This window comes from Mastigoproctus giganteus, chromosome 6 (genome assembly GCF_048544385.1).
Source record: "Mastigoproctus giganteus isolate SK-2022 chromosome 6, ASM4854438v1, whole genome shotgun sequence".
NCBI classification, from domain to species: Eukaryota; Metazoa; Arthropoda; class Arachnida; order Uropygi; family Thelyphonidae; genus Mastigoproctus; species Mastigoproctus giganteus.
Window position 1 is genome coordinate 68,853,177 of NC_143580.1, and position 25,500 is coordinate 68,878,676.

At 38.1% G+C, this 25,500-nt stretch overlaps 1 protein-coding gene across 1 annotated transcript in view; it reads right to left on the reverse strand.

The window, feature by feature from the left end:
- The window catches only part of LOC150084396 (cell adhesion molecule Dscam1-like), a 343,756-nt gene that overhangs the window by 86,899 nt on the left and 231,357 nt on the right, over positions 1-25,500 (reverse strand). Inside the window, exon 20 of the mRNA XM_090375202.1 lies at positions 13,568-13,747. Within this exon, the coding sequence (XP_090231328.1) occupies positions 13,568-13,747 (180 nt within the window). The remainder of the gene's footprint in view (positions 1-13,567; positions 13,748-25,500) is intronic.

Genomic DNA, 25,500 nt, shown 5'->3' on the forward strand with positions numbered 1-25,500 from the left:
GATCCCTATACCCGGACTGAGGTCAGCTCACAGCTCACTATAACAGACTAGCGCTCAGTGACCGCTTTCTCCCCAAGGAGATGCTACCCACAATCCATTCAATTGACGGCGACCTCTGTAGGTTTGCAAAGGATCGGAGGTACCGAAGACAGATCCTGACATTGGCCAGGCAAAGTGCACATTGATAAGGGCAGCAAAATAATGCTCAATATATTGTAAATAATGTTCAAAGCATGATGTCTTTATGAATGTGTTGTAAATAAAGTCAAGATTATATTTATGAATATAAATATTAATATAACATAATATAAATGTAAATATGAATATCTAACACGTAGGTTAGTGCAGATGCATAATTTTAACATAGCTATCTACCAAAGTAATTGAATTAATTAATTAAATTGGCATCGTTTTGGTTATATCTCATATTGTGACTGCCTTCACAACGAGTTGCCATGGTATTGTACTACCTCGAATAAATAACACCACCAGTGGAGAAGACTACTGTTATTTATTCTAGGCGGGTATCACCACCCACACCACCCAGACGGCACATTTTCAGAGTTTGTTGGCTTCTCTTTAGTGGGTGGGCAGTTTTTCTTCTTACTATCTTCATGTTTCTCTTTTCGTTAACTTAAATTTGATTGGATAATTAATTAATTATTTATTTTTATTTATTATTATCATATCCATCACATAGGGGGCACCACATATTATTTTGATCTTGACGACTATTATTGTTACTGCATTATGTCCTGGATACGGTAGATGTGTGTATTATATATTTAATCTTATTTTAATCATTAAATTACGTTCTCTGTCGGGTCAACGATGATTAATATATGCTTACATTTAGAATTTATTTATAATTTACTTATATTTTCTTACTTTTGATTCTAAAATTTCTTAACCATTTTTAATTACTATATTTGGTTTATATTTAAATTACTTTGCATATATTGGTCATTACAGAAACAGAGAACTTCTTGTCGTTTTTTGCCTTCAGTCTGGGTGGTTGGCCCCAGTTGAAGTCATCTGGATTGTGGGTAAAAAGCGATAACATTTTTTTTTAATCCTTTGCGTTTTCTTAAATTCCTGAATGGTATTATTTGATTTATCTACCTTTTCTATTATTATCTTCTATATTTTATACACATTATGGTTGTAATGCATGACTGCTCTGTAACTGCATTGACCCATAAATATTAGTTACAGTCGTTATAATTATTAACTTGATTTTTTATTACTGATATAAATATTTATTTTTTTGGTCGATTTTATTCAATTAAATGGTATTTATCTGCAGAGAATTAGGTGTGTATGGACTAGGCTACCAAGTTAGCAAATGTAAACTAGCTTTAGCCTGGGAGGCCTATAAACGTTATATTAATGAAATAGTATTAAAAATTATATAATTCTAAATAATAAAAATAAAAATGATAATAAACAATGTAAATTGCAAATAACATTCCCTCACTTGGCCATCTGTCTGCCACTTCATCGGGGGCTTTGAGCACAAAACGATAGCCAGACTAAAGGAATGTCTCATACCTACCCGTTTCTGTTATCCCCATACCAGTTTTGCCAGTTATTAATTTTTAAGTGATAGTATTAAACTTAAATTCAATGAGAAAGGATAATATGTTTAGTTTAGTTTTCGTAAAATTTTTAAATTTAAATTTTACCAACGTAGTGTCTGAAACAGCAAACTGGGATAGGTGACACAAAGCCCAACGGGTTTGTATCAGAATAAATTAGAAAGGTTCTTACTTGCTTCTTGTTCTGTGGTGGTCAGACAGAAAAGGGGGTCAATTCCCGCGTTCATGTTGTTTTATATGTTGATAAGATTATACTGCGCAGACGCGCCTTTTGTAGATTATGGTGTGATGGTGAAATTGCTGTAAGCAATATATCCTGTGTCAATGCGAGTGTTTTGAAAGCCATGAGAGGGTTTATATTTGTGCTTGTGGGGGGGGGGGGGGGGGTTGCTTCTGATGTCGGAAGGAACCTGTATAAATGAAATGATGTGTTTATATCAGTACAAAATGTGATGTAAAATACGAGAAGTATGTCAATAAAAATAAAATGGGTTGCTATCCCCTGGACAGGGCCGGTATAGCTTTTCTAAGGCATAACGACCCGTGTTTCTCAGGGGGGATAGCTATGTACAGATCCCCAGACAGATGCTCTCCACAGTCCAAGTAATTGAGGGCGATCTCTACAAATTTGCGAAGGATTTGTATCTATTGTTGGCTCTTGGGGATGAACTCGAATCTCGATCCCGTTTCCCGTTCCCAATTTTCCACCAGCCAGTATGAAACCCCTGGCATTGTTGCTGCTGTGAAGTGTGTATTGCATATATCACTTTTGTATACAAAAAAAGATTGTGTGTGTATGTATTAGCATTAGCATTAGTAGAGGCATTTGATGCAAGAAAGCAAGCTTATGCAGCATCAGCCAAAAAAAAAAAAAAAAAAAAAAAAACCACTTCCACTTCACCCCTCTGTTCGTTCAAAATACCTGTCCAGCTGAGCCTTAAACTTATTTAGGCTATCAACCTCCACCACAAGGGATGGAAGTCTGTTCCACCAACCAACCACCCGCTGGCTAAAGGCAAATTTCCGCACGTCTATCCTACATCTGTCTTTCCTCAATTTGAATTTATGCCCTCTCAGGTGATTATTCTGAGCTAGAGGAAGAATCCCATCAGCATTGAGCATGCTTAAACCATTCAAGGCTTTATACACCTCTATCAGATCACCTCGCTGGTACCTAGTCTCCAGACACTGTAATTTGCAAAACTTAAGCCTTTCTTCGTAAGAGCACCCCTTTGTTCCATTCACTAATCTTGTTGCCCTTCTCTGTACTCGTTCCAGCAGCTCTACATCCTTCTTGAAATGAGGCCTCCAGACCTGTATACAGTACTCTAGGTGTAGCCTGACCATCGCCTTATACAATGGAATAATCACCTCCTTATCCCTGCTGGAAAAATTCCTGTATATCATTGACAATACTCCATGAGCTACTCTTGCAGCCCGTCTGCACTGCTCAGAGAACTTCATATCTGCCTGCACAACTACCCCCAAGTCCTTTTCATTCTCTACCACTGTCAGTGTTGTACCACAGAGTTGATACGTTGCTCTGGGGTTGCTGTTTCCCATGTGTAGTACTTTACATTTATCAATGTTAAACTTCATTTGCCACCTCTCAGCCCATCTGCTCAACCTTTCCAGATCCTGTTGCAGCAGCATAGTGTCAGTAGTGTCCTTGACAACCCTTCAACCTTTGTATCGTCTGCAAACTTGGACATTAATCCCGATATACCATCATCAATATCATTTATAAATACAGAAAACAATAATGGACCCAACACTGAGCCCTGAGGGACTCCACTAATAACATCAGTCCACGATGAGCAGTGTCCATTGATTACCACTCTCTGTCTTCTCCCCCTCAACCACCCCTTTATCCATAGCAGCAATTTGCCTCCAATGTCACACTGCTCCAATTTGTGTAGCAGTCTTCCATGTGCAACAGTATCAAAAGCCTTTCTAAGATCCAAGTATATAATATCAAAGTTATTCCCTGCATCCAGTTCTTTTGTGACTGCATCATAGTATCCAATCAAGTTGGTCAGGCAAGACTTCCCCTTAACAAAACCATGCTGTGTCTGAGCTATAACTGAAGTCTTGTCTAAATGATCCTGCAGTGCTTCTTTAACCAGTGCCTCCATTAATTTTCCTGGAACAGAAGTTAAGCTCACAGGTCTATAATTACTTATGTCAGCCTTTGATCCTCCTTTGTGAATTGGGGTCACATTTGCACATTTCCAGTCTATGGGTACCTCCCCTGAGTCCATGGAAGCTCTCATAATTATGGCTAAGGGTTTGCTTACTTCCTTTGCTGCCTCCTTTAATATAACTGGATAGATCCCATCCACACCGGGTGCCTTTCTTGTGTTTATCTTCAACAGTTTCTCCTCCACTTTACTCCCAGTTATTTCAAGATTCTGTAGCTTACTGCTAGAGTTGAATACACCTCTGGCATTCCCCTCGCTGAATAACTCCTCATGTGTGAATGCCGATGCAAAATATTCATTTAGTTTGTTAGCTACCTGAGCAGGATCATCAACACTTGACCCATCAATATCAAGTGGACCAATCTGATTCATCCCTTTCCTTCTAGAGTTTACATAAGTAAAGAACTCTTTTCTGTTTTCCTTTGCATCCCTTGCCAAGGATTTCTCGTAATCTGCCTTCGCCTGCCTAACCTCCTTTGTAACTTGGTTGCATATCAACTTGTATCTATCATAGGCTTCTGTGTCATGTGTTAATTTGTAAGTATCCCATGCATTTTTCTTCTCTGCCATATGCCTCATTAGTTCATCTGACATCCATTTTGGCCTAAACCTTGAACAATATTTCTTAGTTGGTATGTAAAGCCTAGTAGCTTCCAAGATAAGTTCTTTGAATGCTTCCCATTTTGAATTTGCTGTTGGTAACATCATCAGTTGGTCCCACTGTATAGAATTTAAATACTGTTTCAGTCCATCGTAGTCGCCTTTACGGAAGCAATAACCCTTCCCTTTACCCCTAATGGTAGTTACCTCTTTGAGTAAATCCCACTTCAGCACACTGTGATCACTGCCACCTAGTGGTTCATTTACCTGCAGATTCTTAATGCATGAAGAATCACTGCTGATAATCAAATCAAGAGTATTACTCCCTCTAGTTGCCTCCCGAACATGCTGATGTAGAAAACAATCATCCAATAAATCCACAAAAGCCCTGCTAGTGTGTGAGTATCCAGCCCCCAAATTCCAGTCAATATCTGGGAAATTAAAATCTCCCATTATAAGACACTCTGATTTACTGGCCCACTCTATTTCCCTGTACAGTTCCTTATTATACTCATCAGAGTCATTAGGCCTATAGCACACTCCTACTCTCAATTTTGATCTCCCAATGTTTATGTCACACCAAACTGACTCCACACTGCACTGTCCAGCGATGTCGACTAGCTTCACTTCCTTGGTTTTTATGTGTTTCTTAACTAATAGCATAACACCTCCCCCCTTCCTATCCTGTCTATCCTTTCTGTAGACGTTGTACTCCCCAAATTGCAGTTCTGCATCCCTTATATCTGTGTGACACCACGTCTCTGATATCCCAACAATATTTGCCTTCGATGTTTTGAGCAATACCTCAAATTCATCAAATTTATTTACTAAACTCCTAGCATTGGTGTACACGCAAGTATACCTGCACCTGTTTCTATTCTTAGCTACCCTAACACAACCCATGTGTTTACTTGTACCGCAATGGCTCCCAGCAGTCTCTGAAATACCATGCATCTTGTTTTTCAGGCTTCTGCTCATTCTAATAGAAGCAGTGCAAGAATCTCTTTCACCTCTGCCAGTGGCTACTGTCAATCTATTGGTCTTTGTCTCCCCCCAAGCTAGCAGTTTTCCGACCCACCTAACACTGCCTCAATAGCATCAGCAAATATTCTTGCACCCTTTCTATTTAAGTGTATCCCATCCCTGTAGAAGCAATCTCTCCTGTTAACAAGTACAGTCCAGGCTGAAAAAAATTCTACCCCTTGAGCCTTGCACAATCTTTCCAGGGCCGAATTGATCGACAAGGCTCTCATCATATTCTCCCTCCTATCGTGTCTGGGCAGAATTGCAGACACTTTCAAATTCAACCCTAATTCTCGGCTTTTGTTCAACAGTGACCTGTACTTGTTAAGTAATTCTGCCGGTAACTCTCCACAGTCCAAGTAATTGAGGGCGATCTCTACAAATTTGCGAAGTATTTGTATCTATTGTTGGCTCTTGGGGATGAACTCGAATCTCGATCCCGTTTCCCGTTCCCAATTTTCCACCAGCCAGTATGAAACCCCTGGCATTGTTGCTGCTGTGAAGTGTGTATTGCATATATCACTTTTGTATACAAAAAAAGATTGTGTGTGTGTATATATATATATATATATATCTCTCCATCGTAAATTGGCCCTTTGGTTAAGTGCCAATGATTAAGGATAAGGGATTCCCCACACTAAGGTCTGTTTTTGCCCTTAAAGCTTCCCCTTTTATAAGATCTTTAAGAACAATTCACGTCAGATCTTTTGTAATTTCCTTATAAATATCTTTGTTTCTTAGCAGATTACTGATTTTACTTATGTATTCAGATATATTACTAATCGCTTTGCTTTGCCTTCCGCCGGTTTGCCAATTGTCTTGTTTTAGTGTCTTAAGGGGAAAGGTTCCTCCTCGTGAAATTTGGTTTGTACGTTAAGACAAAATACAGTACTTAAAATGAAAGAATGAATATTATAAACACTGAAAGGGTATACGAAATCGTACATGCTCAGAGTCAAAAATTCTTAATCAAAGCAAGTTGAATCCTAACGAAGTTTAAGTGCAATTACATAATTTAATAAAGAAAGTATGCACCGGTGTATTAAATCCATTTGGTTAGTTTTCATGATTTATTACCAGTTATAACGCTAGAATAAGAGCATCGAAGACCCTGTTATTCTCAATGTACTAACAAGTTCCATCTATTTTATTTATATTACCTTGCAGTGTGAGTTTTTCCCTTCTGCAGTTCAATACTCTTGTTAACTGTATTGTTTCCAAATAATCACATTTTTCTTTTCTTTAAACTATTCTTATTTAAGCGAGATCAAGTGATTAAATTTTCTGTCAGTCGTCATATTCAGCTGCCCAAGAAATAATTGATCCTTCCCAGGAACGTTATTTACTTCCAAGAAAATTGCTTTACATCATAACACAACCTAATGAGCTTGTCTATGCTGGAAAATAAATGCGCATCTGATTATTTTCTGCTGTACATTGCTTCCTAAGGAATTTTTCTCTACAGAATTATCTTTGAAAATGAAGTTTTACATAAACAATACAAATTTATATCTTTTGGTAATTTGGCAAGTAACCTTATCATTATAACTGTATTCATTGTCATATAATTGTTAAATTCAATTGTTGAATTTCCCACTGTGTTCATTGTCGTATGATTGTTAAATTCAATTGTTGAATTTCACACTGTGTTCATTGTCGTATGATTGTTAAATTCAATTGTTGAATTTCACACTGTGTTCATTGTCGTATGATTGTTAAGTTCAATTGTTGAATTTCACACTGGAATGGTTCAACAATTAAAGCAGCTCGCGGTAAGTATAACTTACATGTTTGTAGTAGCGCGTGTTCTAAATGTAATTTAACACTTTGCGCGTGCACTACTTTATTTTTGCGTGTATTGTTTGCGCGTAATCTATGCGAAACTTTCTGCATTAATTGGGATTATCAATATGACTTTTAAACTAAAAGCGCAACGTATTTAATGCATATCAGTGCGTTTTACGTAACTAATAGTTTGAAAGCAGTACAAATTAAGCAGTTTGAATTGTAGTTTAAGAAATTACACTCCTTTCCTTTACAAAGATGTTTCCATTACGTGCGCCCCTGTAATTCAATTTTAGTGCGCTTCCGTCACACACAGAGATTCCAATAGCATCATATATCAAACTGGATAAAGGATTTAACATTTTTCCCGTTGCGTGGCTTTTTGTAATCCGTTTTTATTTTGACTGAGACAAAGTTTGTTGAGAAGAGAGAGAAAAAAATGGTATGTGCGTAGTTCTCCGAGAGGGTTTCGAGCAAGGAAACACGATGAAATATAGTTATCAAGTGCGTCTCGTATAATTTACTTAGCAAGGGAAAAAATAAATAAAAGGATTCTCTAATCTAATGTCAATCTAGGACAGAACTGACGCGATGTCTTCACCCCCCAAAAAACGCTATCTCTTCAAAACAGAGAGAGGCTATCAAAGAAACTCGGAAAGCTACCAGGCATCCACTATTTTGGAGCATCCTCACATACAGCAGACCCTATGGATAGTTGCGTTTGGTGCAGTGGCCAATAGTCAGCGTTTCACTTAATTTTTTTTATGCCTCTTCTTCGTTGGCAGCAATTCTTCTTCAAAAAGGTTCCATTTTCCTAGATGTGCTTTAGCACAATGCGATTTATTAAGGAGCGATGTTTAAAAACGATTCTGTCAAAATAAGTTTGTATTACAGAATTCATTCGATTCATTCCAGCTTGATAAATGAGATTTATACAATACGACGCAGTATACAGTCGTATGTTTTCTACTGACAACATAACGACAGTTACGAGGGTTAGAAAGTCACAGCTACGCAGGATTTTGCTTCCGAAGTAATTGCATCCATTAAAATTGTTCATGAGACTGTTGAAGCGATGTTTGAAGATAGTTCAGTCTATTGACATTTCTCTGCTGGCACTGGCCTTTTACCAATGCGGGATTATACAGGGTGTTTCAAAAATGATGGTCAATAATTTAAAGGTGAAAAGTACAAACTAAAATAAGAAAAAAAGTCCCAGTGAACATCGGGCCGCAAATGAACCGTTTTCGAGATAATGCACATTTTCTGTTAAGATCCGACACTGACTATAGGAGCACTAGTTTAGCAAAAAGCTGCGAATCCTTTGCTAATGGTGGTTTTATTAAACATAAGATAATACATTTTTAATTTTTGGTTTCAACCCCACAGGATTTTACAGATGTTGCATGTTACAGGATGTTACAAAAGGTGTTCAAAATGCTGTCCTCGCATCCGTACGCAGCTTTGTAGTCTTCGCTGGGTCATTTATGATTTGCTGAAAGGCTCCTTCAACCCGACGCTGCAATTTCTCAACTGTGTTAATGTCAGAAGTGTACACTAAGCTTTTTACATGACCCCAGATATAAAAATCCATAGGATTTAAGTCTGGTGATCTGGGAGGCCACATTACAGGCCCACTTCTGCCTATCCACCGTTGACCATACCTTCCAGTTAGATACCGAGTCGCAACTCGAGAAAAATGTGCCGGTGCACCATCATCCATAAACGACGTTCTGGCGTTGATGAAGTGGAACTTTATCATCATCAAGGAGGTCTGGAAGAACATTCTATAGGAACTGAAGGTGCAGCTCTCCTGTTAGCCTGTTTGGCAGAAAGTGTGGTCTAATTAGATGGTCTCCTAGTAGTCCTGCCCAGACATTCAACGAGAAACGTTGCTTGACTCGTGAATTGCATTAGAATTTTCGTTGGACCAAATGTGACAGTTATGAAAATTAAAAATACCATCACGAGTAAACCCAGCTTCGTCAGTGAACAAAATGTTGTTTAAAAATTTGGGGATTCAGGACACAGTATTGTTGCATCCACTGGCAGAAGTTCACTTTGGGAGGTTAGTCTGTATTGCTGGGACCTTGTACACGCGAGATATGGTAGGGGAACAGTAATTGGAGATGTAAAATTCGCGACACACTATGCTCATGCAGAGAAACCCTCCTTGTCGAAATTCCTGGATTTTGTTCTGTTCTTTCTAACACTGTTTCCTCAACATCAGGTGTTATGCTTCTGGGCCTACCTGCTCGTACTCCATGTGCGAAGCGCCCATATTCTGTAAGGCGTTGATGTACTCTGATGAATGTGCTCCTGTTGGGCTGCCTTCGACTGGGACATGCTTCTTGGTACAAACGTGCAGCCTCGAGTGCACTGCCGTTGGCTTTACCATACATGGAGTGCATATCCGCATACTCTTCGTTGCTGTAACCTCTTTCCATGTTGACTATCCTTTGACAAGTACTAGTATGCCTACTACGTCTCAGAACATTGAGAAAGGGGAAAGGGAGAGAATGAGCATAACCTAACCTAAACAAACACGTCAGTCGTGGATCCAGACTGTGTACAATTCACCTTGTCAGTGGTGGATCCAAACTGTGTACAATTCACCTTGTCAGTGGTGGATCCCAACTAGAAATGTGCAATATCTCGAAAACGATTCGCTTAAGGACCCATATTTACTCAGCTTTTTTTACATATTGTAGTCTGTGCAGTTCACCTTTAAATTATTGACCATCACTTTTGAAACATCCTGTATATTTTTGCGTCCCTGTGAGGGAAGCATTTTCATTTGTGTTCCTATCACTTTGTACGTCAGTACGTGCATAGTTGTGGCGCTCCTCCTAATGGCATGACCGGGTACTGGGAAGCAGCCTTTCTGTGCTTCCTAGTACCGTTCACTGCTTCCTGGTAGTAAAGAGGCCAGTAATTACTAAACAAAACGCACACACATGCACTGCTAAACCACAGCCACAATACATACATTTCTGGTTGGTGCATTATAACCATTGATGTTTTTGCGCCATTAAAACCAAACCAAAATCAAATTACATTTCTGACCAATTTACAGAGTTAAGTATCATCGCAATATACCACAGCGGAGTTGAACTAGCGTTTAGGAGCGCCTTGCATAAGATAAAACACATATCCACAGAACAATATTAACATGGATATGTTAATATTGTTCCGTGGTAGCTTAGATGATATCTTCCACTCGTCTGGTGAGGTGCCCTATTTTGGGAATTTCTAAATGCTTCTTCAATAGAGGCTGTAGTAATCTGATCTCAGACGGATGCAGTATGGCTTCCCAGTGAGTGATTCCGGTTTGTTTTTTTTCCCAATCCTTACAGCATGAAAATTGGACTGTGAACACATGTGTACAGAGATAATATAACCATACGCACATTCAGGAGCCGAAACATTATGACCATCTACCTAACAGCGTGTTGGGCCAGTTTCGCTGTGATAGCCGTATGCATCCTGCGTGGCATCGACTGGACAAGACAGTGGAAGTTGTTCTCCGGTATTGTGGATAGAAGGATGTCCCGGAGTTCGGCAACGGAGCGAGGCACTGGCGAATGCTACGTTCCACTGCATACCACAAATCTTCAATGGATTTGACGTCGGAGGAATTTGGCGGCCATGGGATTACACGAAATGCTTGGAGATGATCCTTGAACCATTACTGCATAATGCCGGCCTTGTGACACGGATCATTTTCTTGTTGGTTACCATTTTGAGAAAAACTTGATACAAAACAACCCAGAGGTAGGATCTGGCGGTGGGGATGGGGGTACTCGTTAATATCCATGAAAATATCTCCCAAACCATGACCACCTGCCTGTTTTTGTGCAGTCTTGTTGCAGCTATTCGCCTGTTTTCAATCGAATATGCACTCATCGATCGGAACGATCGTCCAATATCAAATTAATCTAGTGTTCATGAGCCGTCTGTTGTCCAAGACAGTATGTGTCAACGCCAGTCATGCTGTTTTCGGGGATATTCTGCGCATTGCTCACCGATTGCAGTTCACTGATTCACAAGGTACCCCAGTTTATATGGTTTGTTTGTCGTTATTACAGCTATAGATGATAATCTATCCTTGCATATTCATGGACCAATTTGCATGTTATACGAGTTGAAAAAGCTGGAATAATTCATAGGGAGAAAACTCTACTTCCTCCTCTTGAAATGGGCTAACTAAAATTTTCATTGAAGTCGTCTTTTTTAATTCCTTCTAATGTCCGGCTATATTCTAACCCAGATCTCTCCAAATGAGTCACAAGTACACTGGTGTACAAAACTTAAGGATCAATGCTATTTCTAAAGGTTACAATCACAAAATCAAGCGAAACAGCCTGTGGCGATTTGCATTACTATGGCTGTTCAGTAGAAAGCTGGTGCACATGCAGAAATTTGAATCGTGATGAGAGGCTCACATGAACAGATAAAAGCAGCTGTTACGTGAAAATTACCGAATGGTGAGCACGATTGTTACAGACGTTCGATTAGTTTCATACAGTGCTACAGACAACGAAATGGCCAGTAGACAGCGTCTGGATGACTTTACCTGGGGTCGAATAATTGGGAAGCTCGAGGAATGTCCAAATGTGAGGAGTACCAGAGATCGGTATCGCCCATAGCATCGTCTCACGTGCGTGGTCGGCCTTCAGAACGACAAGTACAGCTGTTCGAAGGACCAGTGGTGGTCGTCCACGAAACACAACGCCCAATGATGACTGCTATATACTCCTAGAGGCCAAGAGGGACCGACACCAGACAGCGGGATCATTGCAAACCAGCTGCACAGGACGCAGGATATCGCGGTTTACTGTGGTCAGGTGACTCCAGAAAGGTGGACTTTTTGCCCGACGGCCAGTACGCTGTGTCCCTTTAACACCTGCCCATTGGAGACACCGTTTACAGTGGTGCATCGAACACAAGGACTGGACAGCAGCGCAATGAGGTAAGGTACTCTTTACCGATGAGAGTAGATTCAGTCTCAGCAGCGATTCTGGACGTCAGCTAATCTGGCGAGAGGTTGGCACACGGTATCACCCCACAAACATAACTGAAAGGGATTGATATGGCGGTTGAGGTGTTCTCGTCTGGGGAGGCGTTATCTTGGATGGACGTACACAACTCCAGATACTGGAAGGTGGTACTGTAACCGGTGCACGCTACTGTACTGAAGTAATCCTTCCCCATGTGCGCCTGTTCCGAGGTGCCATTGGCCCCGAGTTCGTGCTTATGGATGATAACGCCACACCCCATCGCACTTCAGCTGTTGATATGCTTTTGTAAAGTGAGGACATTGTTCGTATGGATTGGCCTGCCCGTTCTCTTGATCTAAATCCCATCGAACACATATGGGACGCTCTGGAGAGACGCCTAGCGGCACGTCCACACCCACCAGAATATGTTCACCTGCTGAAGATGGCGCTGACAGAGAAATGGACGATGTTACCACAAGAACTTTTCAACAACATTGTTCTAATTATGGACAGGCGGTGTAAAGCCTGCATCGACATTAGTGGTGGCCATATCTCCTACTGAAGACCACCTTTTCCCTTTGTTCCATCTTTGGCAGTGATGCATCTGTATCATGGCAGCCACTGCTATGTTGCCATTTTTGAATAAAGTCCCTCTGTACCATTTTTGTTTCCGTTGTTGTGTCGGTGTTTCCTTCATCATTTCTGTACCTCACGAGGTTCCTTTGGTATGCTTTTCCCATATCTAGGCCACTCCTATGAGAAGCTACAAGTGAAAACCTGACTGGTCCTTTAAGTTTTGCACACCAGTGAAGTTAACCATCTATACTGCCATGGAATGTTTGCATGGCAAAAGCCTTCAAAATATGTTTAATGTTTTCTTGTATATTTTAGCAAATTATGAAAAAAATTTAAAACTTACGTTGCCATGAGATTTTGACACTACTCTGGAATTAAAAAAAACTACATAGGAATTTTTTTTTATATCTGCTTGCTGCTTATTTTATTTAGACTTTAGACAAAAACTATAGTTATCACTAGGGCTAAATTAGATAAGGTTAACCTTGAGACTAAAATAACTTACGTAATTTGTCAATTCAAAGAAGTAGGATGTCAAATAAGAATAGAAACAAAAAAATAATATACAAAATGTGAAGAACTAAACAAGATTTTTCTGAAGTTCAAGAATTTTAGAACGTTTTTTAGAAATAAATTCTAAATGCCAATTTAGATGACTCTGCTCCATTTTTTAATATCTGATAGTTGGTACTTCTACTAAGGAGAATGCAGTTGAACACCCAGTTATCATTAATAATAAAGTAAAATGTAGTAATGATAAAAAAGAATGCTGGGACAAACTTACAGACACCTTGAGAACGGCAGTCCGATGGCGGCTCTTTCCGACGTAAGACAATGACAACAGCGACCACAATCGTGATGACAACAACCACAACTGCAGCACACACAATTGGCACGAGCACAGCAGGATCACGGAGAAAGGATGTGGGACTGGAGCTGGATGAAGCTAATGGTGGCACCGTAGCTATCAAAAAGAGATCGGGTTGAATCTGTTGAAGCTTTGAACCTCGGTAAATGTAATAAGAAATATAAAATGCGAGCAATTCAAAATAATCAATGCCAAAATAGAAATTTTTGACTATTAGTATTCCAAAATGTGTAAAAGTTACCAAAGATATTAATTTATTAAAGTGAGAATTAAAATTGGCATTCTTAAAGCTGACTGCGATCAACTTTTGAAAATTTGGAAAAGGGAGGGAGTACTTTTAGTGGAACAGCCTAATTAATGAATACAGAAACCCTTCTGAACCTGGCAATTCTTGTCGTCTATTGACTTCTACTTCGAGGTCATTAAGTTACACATTTACTTTGCTTTCATCTTAAGTTCCCTTTCTTTGCTCCTGAGGCTTTTATTATTGTTTTCCCTTAAAATACTTCTGCCTGAAGTTTCCTTGTGAGGGGGGGGGGGTTAGCTTTTCGAGTGAAACACCACGGATTTCAACTGTCTTCAAGATGAATGTCGACAAGGGTTAACTACTGATTTTCCCGCCCTAGAATACTTGGAGGTAATTACAAGAATTGATTACTTACAGTCCCAGCAAGGAACAAACAAGAAAACGAGGAGGTTTGGGTATTGAAGTTTGGAAAAGGAGATAGCTTTGGGAACAAAGACCTTCACTTTACTTAATGCACGTAAGCATTGTGCCAGAAGGGCATGTTACAAAAGAGTCTGCATGTTGACACTGAAGCTCTGTGCGCACAGTATACGCATTTACGCTAAAGATTGGTGCGTGGAACGTAAGAAATAAAACAGATCCATGAAATCGTTCTTTGTTAATTCCAATTATATTTAGAGATATTTCGATCTTAATTGGTGTTAATGATTCGCTGGAAAAGCTGATGTATTGTGCTTGGACTAATTAAACCCTTCCATTAACTTGTCACAATTTTCTTTTTAAGAAGTTTGATCACAGAATTATGTACTAATTATCGTGGACTTATTACAAAGACACAAACTTTCTTAATTTCTGTTAATTGATGTCCAATATGCATCTATTAAAACTGCTAATACAAGAATACTGAACAAATAATAATATGGAATTAGGAAAACGTACGCGCCTGCTTCCAGAGACATACGAGATCTCTCATATCAATAATGGTGAAGAAGATATATCAAATCTTGTATGTCTTCTTCATCAGTAATGAGACTAGAACGGTGGTTAAGGTCATTGTCTTTTCACACCTTATGATAAATTTGATTGACTTGAAATATTTCATCCTTAATTTGATAAATTAAGCTGAGTTCTCATTGCCTTAGTTGTCTAGGCGCAAAAATCTAAAACAAAGAACGGTGGGATTTCAACTTTCCTTACATCTATTTGAAGCACTCTTCACTTTGCAGTAGTACACTTTAATAACGGGACATTTTAATAATTTGTATCGATGTGTCCTCGATAGCGTCTCAGAGGAAACTATTTGGCATTACATCATTTACGACCTTACCAAGAAATATATCTCACCATCAGACGGATTCGTTCACCCATTTTTCTGTCGAACTCATGTTCGCTGCTCTATATACATTTCTTCCATTTTCTGGGTAATCAGTTTCGTGATAGTTTACAATTCTAATTATTGGAGAATCATCCACATTTGTTTCTAACATGAATAAAAACGGATCTTCAAAACTTAAACATGTTTGTATCCCAAGACATTTTATTATTCCATAAGTTCTTTTTTTTTTAAATCAATGGAGAAATACATCAATAAATTACCTGTACGTTACCTTGAAATATTTCATCCTGTTCAATGGAAAACTTGCTAAAACTCAAGAAGTTTCTTTTGATACTTTAGAGACATTTGATCGAGTTTTGCATGAAATTCGCTTCGGCAAGTTTTACCTCCAATGCACTATCTTCTATCTTTCGCAGCTGAGTGGCTAGTTTGCTCTCTCTCTCTCTCCTCCTTGCATTACGTTTAATGATGTATTCCACTTTACCTTTAATAATAGGGAGTGTTATGAACTGTTCTGTTTAGGAACTTTCTCTTGATTATCACTGCTCGTCTTCCATCGACACCAAATCTTGTCCACAGTATTGATGTTAGATTTCTAGTTAGATAAAACTTGCATTTTACAAAGTTATTTTCTCGAATATCTACCTAAATTTTCCCAAAATGCTGAGCTCTAGATCATTCTCCATTATCGGAGAGTGGATAGCATAGTCATGTTCAATCCTAAAACTCGATCATGTCACCTTTCTCCCAAAAATGAATTTGTGTCACCAATTCTTAGTTTCAGTAATACGCGGAGCATTTCAGAAGTTTCGGTTTTTGAGTAATAATTATCGCGAACGAAGTCCCATTAGGTATATTGTTAATTTGAATTGGAAATCGTATGTGAGCATCACAGGGAAGGTGTGCGTTCATTAACTCCTCATTTATGGATCATGGAAAAGAGAAAAACTGAATTTAAAACGTATAGATATTTGCACAGTACTTAAGCATCACCCGTTGTTAAAATCCATACGAGTGTCATAAGTTGCTGAAAGATATCTTTGGGATCCATACCCTGTCATATGAAACTGCTGATGCAGGTGAATATCACCTGAACTGAAGACTACATAGTGTAGTCAATGAGTACTGAAAATGATGTACACCATATTTATCGTCTGTTTCAGGCTTATACTTAACTTGTGTCACCGTCAGTGCGCGTATTATGCAGGGTTCTCACATAGCTAGTGACCATTATGGTGAAAACAACCTGATCCGTTGGATCGTGGCTTCATCACCAATTGGGATGTTCAACAATTTCGTCACACAATCATAATTTTAGAGTTTAATTCGTATAATTACATTTTGTTCACTTGGGTGAAGAAGCCACTTCGGGAACATCTGTTTGAATCTTCAGAAGCCTTCAAGGCAGTGCGAAAAGTTCATTACTTTGTCTTCTTTTAATCCCGTATAGATCACAAGTCATCTCCATTATAGAATGCTTTTTTTTCATTACTGGGAAGGCTGCTCTCAGAAGAGAATAATCTAGTTAAACGACGTATCCTTTCTTGAAAAATCTCCACTTTACATAGACTGTTTTGCTACTTGCTTTTTCTGAGATATTTCTATAGGCTTCGTAATTCCGAATTCCCATCTGTACTTCTTTCACTTTCCACTAACCCTGCTAAATCAAGTGGCAACCAGCCAACATTCATTCAAGGCACAACTTCAGACCTAACGAACTAACTCTTTTTCGTCTACATCTTGGAAACAGCTTTCTTTCTTTCAGATATTTTCTGAAAATAAAATCTACACAATACGCCCCACATATTAACAACTCCCTTCTGACATCTCAACTTTTATCCGAACAACAGTAGAGAGCATTAATAGATTCCACAATCCTTAGTGTTAGTTTAGGACTGCCATTAAAAAAAAAAAAAGATTAACTTAAAATAAGTCCGCCGGATTTATCTTAACTTGTCATGACATGTATATAATAAAATTAGCAGAGCCTATTCGAATGAAGAGAGCGATTCCTTTATACTTTAATGGTTGTGTAAAACACATCGTGGCAAACGTAAACTCTCAAACATAAAGGGATAATGGTCCTACACGTGAACACATTCAAGGATAAATACATATTGTAAGTCTGCCATCAGTGATTTCAGAAAGATATTAATCTGCTTGAGTCTGTACTTAAACCGATTCAATTCTACGAGCTTTAAAGCCGATTTATCGACCTTCCTTATAGGTAAAGGCTGAGTTTAATGCCTCTTTATTCACTGGTTAGCGATATTCTTAGTGGTGACGTCATATATCGCTATCGGACGTTAAATATACGGGACTTGTATACTGACCATGACTGCTATCTTTTTAATACATGTGGGAAAGGCCTCAATTTTATTCCCATTGGGACAAAGAACTTTTATTAGTTTTTTTTTCCACTTTCGTGAGCAGTTTTGGCTGTGTGGACGGAGACCACATGATTTTTCTTTTGGAATCTTGAGAATTTATAAATACGCCACCTACCAATTCAGTATCACGACGTACATTGAGTAGCTAGTGAATTATGACCACCTCATAACATGTGCCCCACTTTTGGCACGGATAACCGCGAAAATACATTCAGGCTTGAAGATGGTAAGACTGCGGAAGACGTGGAGATATTTGCAGTCCTGTCGATTGCAGAACTTCGAATAAATGTTCACTGGTGGGCGATGGAGGGTCAACAAATCAGATACCTTGTTATTGCAACTTGAAGTACAGATTATCTTTCGGAAGTTAGAAGCTCCTGCTCTGTGCTTCGACAATCATTCCTGTTTCAAAATCTGTCGCGTTACACTACTCCCATATTTCAACTAACCAAGCACGATGCGCAAGTCCTGAGCTTTCGAATTCTGACAAGTGGTACACACAGTCCAATTTCCGTTTGCATGGGGGTGTAGGTCATAATTCATTCGTTGCTCAGTATGGAAGTGCCTCCTGTGCAATTAGGTGAAACAACTTTCACCTTGCAAGTAATGTATATAAATAAGCTTTTAGAATAGCTTTGGTTTCCTGTGGTAAAAGGAAGTACTAACGAATTGAATGCTAATGAAAATTAAAATAAAACCTGCGTTAAAAAAGTATGGAGTAAATAATAAATATCTTTATTGCAATCAGTGCATAAAAAGAAATGGATTACAGAGAGGACTGATGCAATCAATACTCATAACAGCAATAGAAGCACGTTGTCTGGTCTCCTTCTTATCACCACACTCCACACAAGTGTCTCTTATATTCCGCATTATCTGCTTTGTAGATGATGTAAGGGTATTCCCATCTGATCGTGCTGGCAAGTTTGCGCTATATCGTAAAGTGTAAAGTGCGTTGATGTCTAGTGGCACCAGGGGTTTCCCTATTTCCGCGTTGCTTACATTGTGGGTGTGCCAGTTTGCTGGGAAAGCCAGAGATTTAAAAGTGTGTGCGTATTGATGTTGTGTTATGTCGTGTGCCATTGTTCATTTGGTCGTTTAGCCCTTGGACCCTTGCTGAGGCCCAACGTTGCCCCACTTAATGATTATAATAACCATCCTTCCCACACCGAGTGGAGGAGGTCTGGGTTCGAATCCCATCAATGATGCGATGAACTGTTATGGGCGCTTTTCGTTCCATGGCTGAGTTAGTCCATCTGAGGCAGAGATAACAAGGTTTCCACCCAGAACCTGGTTTTTCGTCCATAAAAATTGGCAAATCGACCAGAGAAAACACTCAATTTATGGTCATATTACACATTAGCAGGTGAGTTGGTTCTCGGGAGGCCATAATTTGATATTCTGCTCATGCTGGAGACGACATAGATCGCTTCACCAACATGAATGCTACGCTCCATAAGTTCGCAGTGCTCTGGTCTTAGTATGATCTTAAAAAACCAACCGTAATAATCTTTCTCTCCAGAAAAACCCTTCCTACAACCTGCCCACTGCATCCATTCCAATGATGCCTTCCCACCCTGATCTTGAAAACTTCTTTGATTTCAAGCTTTCATGATCATGTGATCCATCTACAGTACACAGATGCCCACAGTAACCACCATCAAATATGCCATTAGAATTATCCAGCCTGCAATGCTGTATGCGCTGGAAATATGAGCATCCGATGTCCCAACAACAATCATCAGCATCTTCGCAGATAAGGGTCGCTGTGAAGTGGCTTGAAAATAAACATCGGATTCATTCAGAATTACAAACCTCATGGTTTTCAATAGTTGATAACTAATAAATCGATCCTTGGCTTGCTTATATTACGTTCCGTATATTTTTAAAACTGTCCTTTTGGTGCACGTTGATGCTGCTGCTACTGTATTCTTCCAATGTCAGACACCTCGATTTAAAGGTTTTCTCCTTTAAATTTCATGTTGCCACTTTTATTTTCTATGAGCCAAAAGTTTCTATAAATCAATATTTATTTTCTCTAAGCCAAAATATGTGTGCATTGTAAACAATAACAGCTGTTGTATTTATAATTCTGTTATCGTTAGCTGTCAGATTTAGCTGGCCCTAATTTCAACGAATTAAATATGTAGGGAACAACAAACGCTTTTTACTATCAGAAGTGCGGTTAAAAAAGAGAAATTAAGAGTACAACAGAAATGTGATCTTTCCTTACAAACTATTTCAAGTTTCGGTTCTTTCTTTGTTCTACAGTGTCAGTTAAAATAATAAATAAAACTTCTTTCTGTCCTCGTAGCCATTTCGGTTAAAACATTGCTACATTTTAAATTACTTTCTCAAAACAGGCAAGAGTTATTTCTGAAGCCAATCACACTAATTGAAATCGAATTCATTCAAAGAATGGCATACAATCTTACAAGATATAAGCATTACGCATGCCCACAACCAAAGCAGTTTCATGTTATGGAGGACACAGCGAGACTGATCGAAACAATCTATTATTTCTCAGCGCTTTAATCAGAAATTAACCTTGGTAATCTGTAGAGATTCCAGCAAATCTTTAGTTACTAAATCCTCTCAGTGGCCAAGTGGTCACGAGCTGGTACAGAATGCTACACTCCATAAGTTCAAGTTACATCTTTGAATCTTTTAGACATCTAAAGACATACAGTCCACTATTTAACAGCGAGTTGCCATTTTCGGTAATTCTAAATCGCTATACACCCCTTCTGAATTTCAAATGTCTCACACAGGAAGGTCCCGGATATTAACAGAAAATTAAATATGAATCATTTAATTTATTAATAGGAAATGCGCAGTAATAATTTTAAGAGTAATTCGCTTATCGAAGGTGTTGATTTACAAACGCGTTTACAAAGCCTCTTAATTATAAATTTATTTAATAACTGCTTGATGAATCTTCCGTACATTTAATAATTTATGATTTTTAATAGTACATTATATTTATAAAAGTTTTATCATTCAAAATGTGCTGATTATGTGATAGTAAATATCGATAGTTTCTAAGCTTCTATCAGTAAAATATGTGACACTAACGATAATTTCGGTTGATATTCTATTCAATTTATAAATCCATCTTTAATTTTAATTCTCAATTTAAGAATTTCACTCAGTAGTTTTAAAAAGTCTTCTTCAAAGAGTACAACTTTCAAAAAAGTCGATTTTCTTAAAACAGCTGCCTAACTAGACACTTGGCTACGTACTATCACAACTAATTTTCTGACAACTAATTAGACATTCTGATTAATTATTTAATTAACGAAATTTACATAAAAGTGTTTGGTTACTTAATGAAAAGAGGTACTTTATCCCGCAAATATATTTATCATCCTAAATTTAGACTGTGAACGATGTTAAAGTTCTCCTTCCTATTCCCAAGTGGAGATAAAGTGTCATAACTGGGTAATACAAAGAGTCTTGATGGATCGTTAAGAGCAACATATGATGTTAGGTGGTCTCAGCCAACTTATCCTTCTACCGTTATAAGCGTATGATATTTCGCGAGCGATTTAAGCTTAAATATATACGTGTATTCCGCATATAGTTAACTGATACATGTGAAACATTTGTATCTTTATTTACATTTTCAGTTACCGAATTACCTCGGTTCATATCTTCAATGAATATTAATCTAGATCATTTCAGCCAAAAGGACCATGCAAATGGAGAAATTCCACCGAAATGGGTTCCAATTCTTTGGAGATAAAACACCGAGTCAGTTTGATACAGGGCTTGTTAATTAGACGTTCTAACAGAAAATAAAACTACGTTTATCGTAATGTACACAGAAAATATCAAGCTATAAACCACAGATTATATTAGTACCGGAAATACTGATGGATCCTTAAAAAAACAGATTAAAATGTTTCGAAACTTAAACACCAACCATCCATCTTTCAGATGAGGAATCTGTAGTTTAATAACTATCTATTAAAGGTTTATATTCTCAAGGAAATTATACCATCCCAGTAACTATAGAGGTAGACTCAATGTCTGTCAACATTACAAAACTTCGACAATCAAGTTTCTTGGACAGAACTTTAGCCCCACATAGACCATTAAATCGAAGTATAATTGTATATGAGATTGCTGTGGATGCGAGATTTGCAAGAAAACGACATTTACAGTGGATGAATTTGTTTATGTTTCTCTTCGGCATTATTACACTCTATTTTCTTCTGGTTATTCAAGTTAATTTTGATATATAGTGAATATCCTTTTAGTGCGCATGTGTATACACATATATATTATGCCTATATTTAAGGGTTGTATATTCTGAAGCATAACTATAAAAAAACATCCCAACCAGATACAGCCATCAACTCATTCAGAGAAAATCGTGTCAACTACATTTCCCAAGATCTATTTGGACATTTAAGCTAGCCGCCCACTTATCCACCCTTTCCAGTTCTGTACGTTGTTTACTACAGAGATATATCCCCATTCGTACGTCAAAGAAGATGTGAGATTTGAATCCAGAATGTCTTTCGCTCTCTAAAGTTTTTCTTCTTTTTTTTTAATAAATTCCACTTCTTTAGAAGCCCTGTGGCATCTTGCCAAAGTGTACTCGACTATGTGAGCTTTTATTTTTTTTTTTATCTTGGTAGATAAGAGATTTCTTAGAATATCAAGGCGTTTAGAGTTGAGAGGAGCGCAGAATTAGATATTTCAAATGGTTTTCTTCAGTAAGTTGTCTTCTGTCATAAATTAAATAAGCAGTGGGAGTCCTTGGGTTAATGATTCTTCGCTATTTTGGTATGCAGTACCATTTCAGACTTACGGGGTAAATGAAGCGAAAAGTACCATAAAACGATACATTTAGGGATAATTGTATAGCATTTATTCGGGACATGCATGCAGAATGTGGTATTATCCAACCAGTAAAAGAGCAGTTGAGATGCAAAGAAATTTAAAGCATAAAATAAAATGTTTGAAGGCAATTCCAGTCGTTGAACACCACAGAAAGAGGAAAAAGAAATGCGCCTTCAAAAATGAATGTATTAAAATATATATATTAATTATTAACTGCTCAATCCTTTTGATGGTAGCGCAGTGGATAGCATCGCTGTTTTCAGTATGTGATAAAGGCCTCACTTCGAGCAGTAGCGGGAAAAATTTGGGAAATTTAACAGCGGCCATAGGCCATTGAAATTCAAGTTTTTCATCCAGGAAACCAAAGAAAAAATTAAACGCAATTTATAGACAGTAGAATTCTCTAGAGTTCCAGCTATCACTGGGGAGACATCAGAGTTTGCTTTAGAATATAAACAGTAAAGGAATATTCTCAGCTCTGTTACAGATTTCCATTTAAAATAAAACAATCTCCAGATTCCAACACGGTTTATTACCAAATATGCAGTAGACTCCGATATTCTCCAACATCTTCTGTTTAGAATTCCAATCATAGAAAGACCTGCAAACAGCATTTTTGGGTGCAAAACTTTTTCGGTTGTTTTGAAATATAGTTTGAGAAATGCTCTCAGGTTTTAAATACAGTCAAACTCTATTTCGAGGAATAATTAGAGATAAAAATTAGGATATTTAAAAATTAAGCGAGGCATATATTGAAAACAGATCTTTCTCGAAACATATTTTATATTTTACAACATATGATAGACACAACTCATCGTAGATATAATTTTGTCCATGTTAGGTGTTAAATAGCTGTCCTCACATTCCGATAATTCTGTCACCGATATTTTTGGGTTTTAGTGCATCAACAAAATCAATCTTCAATCTCCTTGTTTAAATGGTCTTTATTAATAAGAAAACTGAAAATTTTTAAGGTTCCCTTAAAAATGTTCAGTTTTTTAAGGGAACCCTCCTGCACGAGTATTTTCAAGACCGATCATTACTTCTCCTTCTGGTGTCTTTTCGAAGACCTGAGTTCGCATCACGCTGTGAAAAAGACCCATAACTATTTCTCCCGTGAGGGGAGGGATTTTTGAGTCTTTCAGGAGGTGTTTATAGGAATCTGAGTCTTTTCACAACGTGGTTGAGTTAGTTGGGCTCAGGCGAGAGCAGCATGGTTTCTTCTCCCGCTCGGGAGAAGAAACTATGTACTGTTTGCTGGATTTGGGCTTTTCATCCAGCAAACAGAAAAATCGACCTCAGAACACACGCAATTTACAGGCAGTATACACGGAGCAATATGGACGTAGTCGCTGGTGCTCCTAAAACCCTACTACTACAACAACTACATCTTTCCAGTAGGCAACATAGCTTGTAACACCAGTAGATTCGTAGAAATTTCACGTGTAGCACGAATAAAATTATAAAAATCGGCTACGTAACTTTCAGGACATTCTGTATGTTTCTGTGCAATGCCCATGGAGATCAAAGGCCGTAACGATCAAGTTCACTTCAGTTCCATATTAAATTTCAATTGAACTTAAAAAGTCAGTCCGCTGTTAATGGCTTGGAAGCATGTATATTTCAAGTAAGGGTATTTTCTCCAACTTTAGTTAATCACCTCTCTGTCGTTCTGGGTTTGCAAAGAAAATTCTAAGATAGTCTAAGGTAATTTGAGACATTAGGTAATTAATTAAGAAAATTACAAAGCTACCCCCATGAGGTTTAATCGAAAACTAATTAAGCGAAATGGAATATTGATGGACGGCAATGGTATTCTATAGAAATGTGCTAAGAAATCAAATTTTGAACCTTCGAAAACCGAGACAGAAAAATGTCTTATCAGGAACAACATTAAACACGACACGTATTAATTGAAAACTACGCATTTTCCTTCCCCAGCCCATTAATCTTAATGGCGCTCATTTCAGAACATTAATTTAAAACTAGTGATTATAGTTGTCCTTGCCACGTGCAACAATGTAATTGTCCGCGTTCCCTGGTAGTAGACACGAGGACACATTGTACTGCTAACTCAAGTGACACTAGAAGTTATTAATCTTTCTAGCAGGACAAAAAAAAAGAAGCACAAAAATAAACATTTAGCTCATTGAGCGAAAGCTAATTACTCAGAGCACTTGGGAGAATCCTACTTTACTAAGATGCAGTTGGATCCTGGAGAAGATTGCCAAGCACGGTTAAGTATAATAGAAAAGAAGTTGGAAGCTGAAATTTCAAAACTATGCGCTTTTCAGCAATTGGGAATTAATGGATGCACACAATTGAATTCCAGTAATTAGTTGCCCTAAAGAAAATAGAAATGCACCTCTAATAATCCCTGACAAATGTCATATGGGCATTGCTTTGTTGATTTAAAAAGTCACATGTTCTGGTAGGATTTTAAGGGAGCTTTTAGATCGATCGATAGCGTTGCTGAAACTGACCCTCGTACACGCGATACAATTGTCTTTCGTGTGTAATTTTTCAAGACGGTCTGTCTCTTAAAGAAACAGAGCAGCCTTAAACCAAGAAAAGGTGATGGTGATTCTCCACAACAAGTTCCGACAATAGCATCAAGGAAAACAGTGCCCACTACGTACAGTCAATACTTTTAGCGGTGAAAGCGGTCCTTGTTCATTATGTCACACCCATCTAATCTGGTTAAGGAAGATATCGGAGATAAGAAAGAAGAAAACATAATGCAGTTTCTTTTTTATGGTAAGACACTTACCAGGAAGTTAAAGGTATTGGTGAAGGAAAAAAACATGGTGATAAAACGTGCGGTTCTTTACAGCCAACGTATATTTAAGCTTATATTTAAAAGGATCTATAAAGATAACCTTTTCCTTAAGTTAGATCATATAGTGAATTATCCCTTCTTAATAAATTTCTATGTTCTCCCTTAACACACGCATGCGTCCATCTCTTTTTAAATTTCAAACAACAAAATGTAAATAAGAAATGCGCGCAAAGTCCATTACAATAA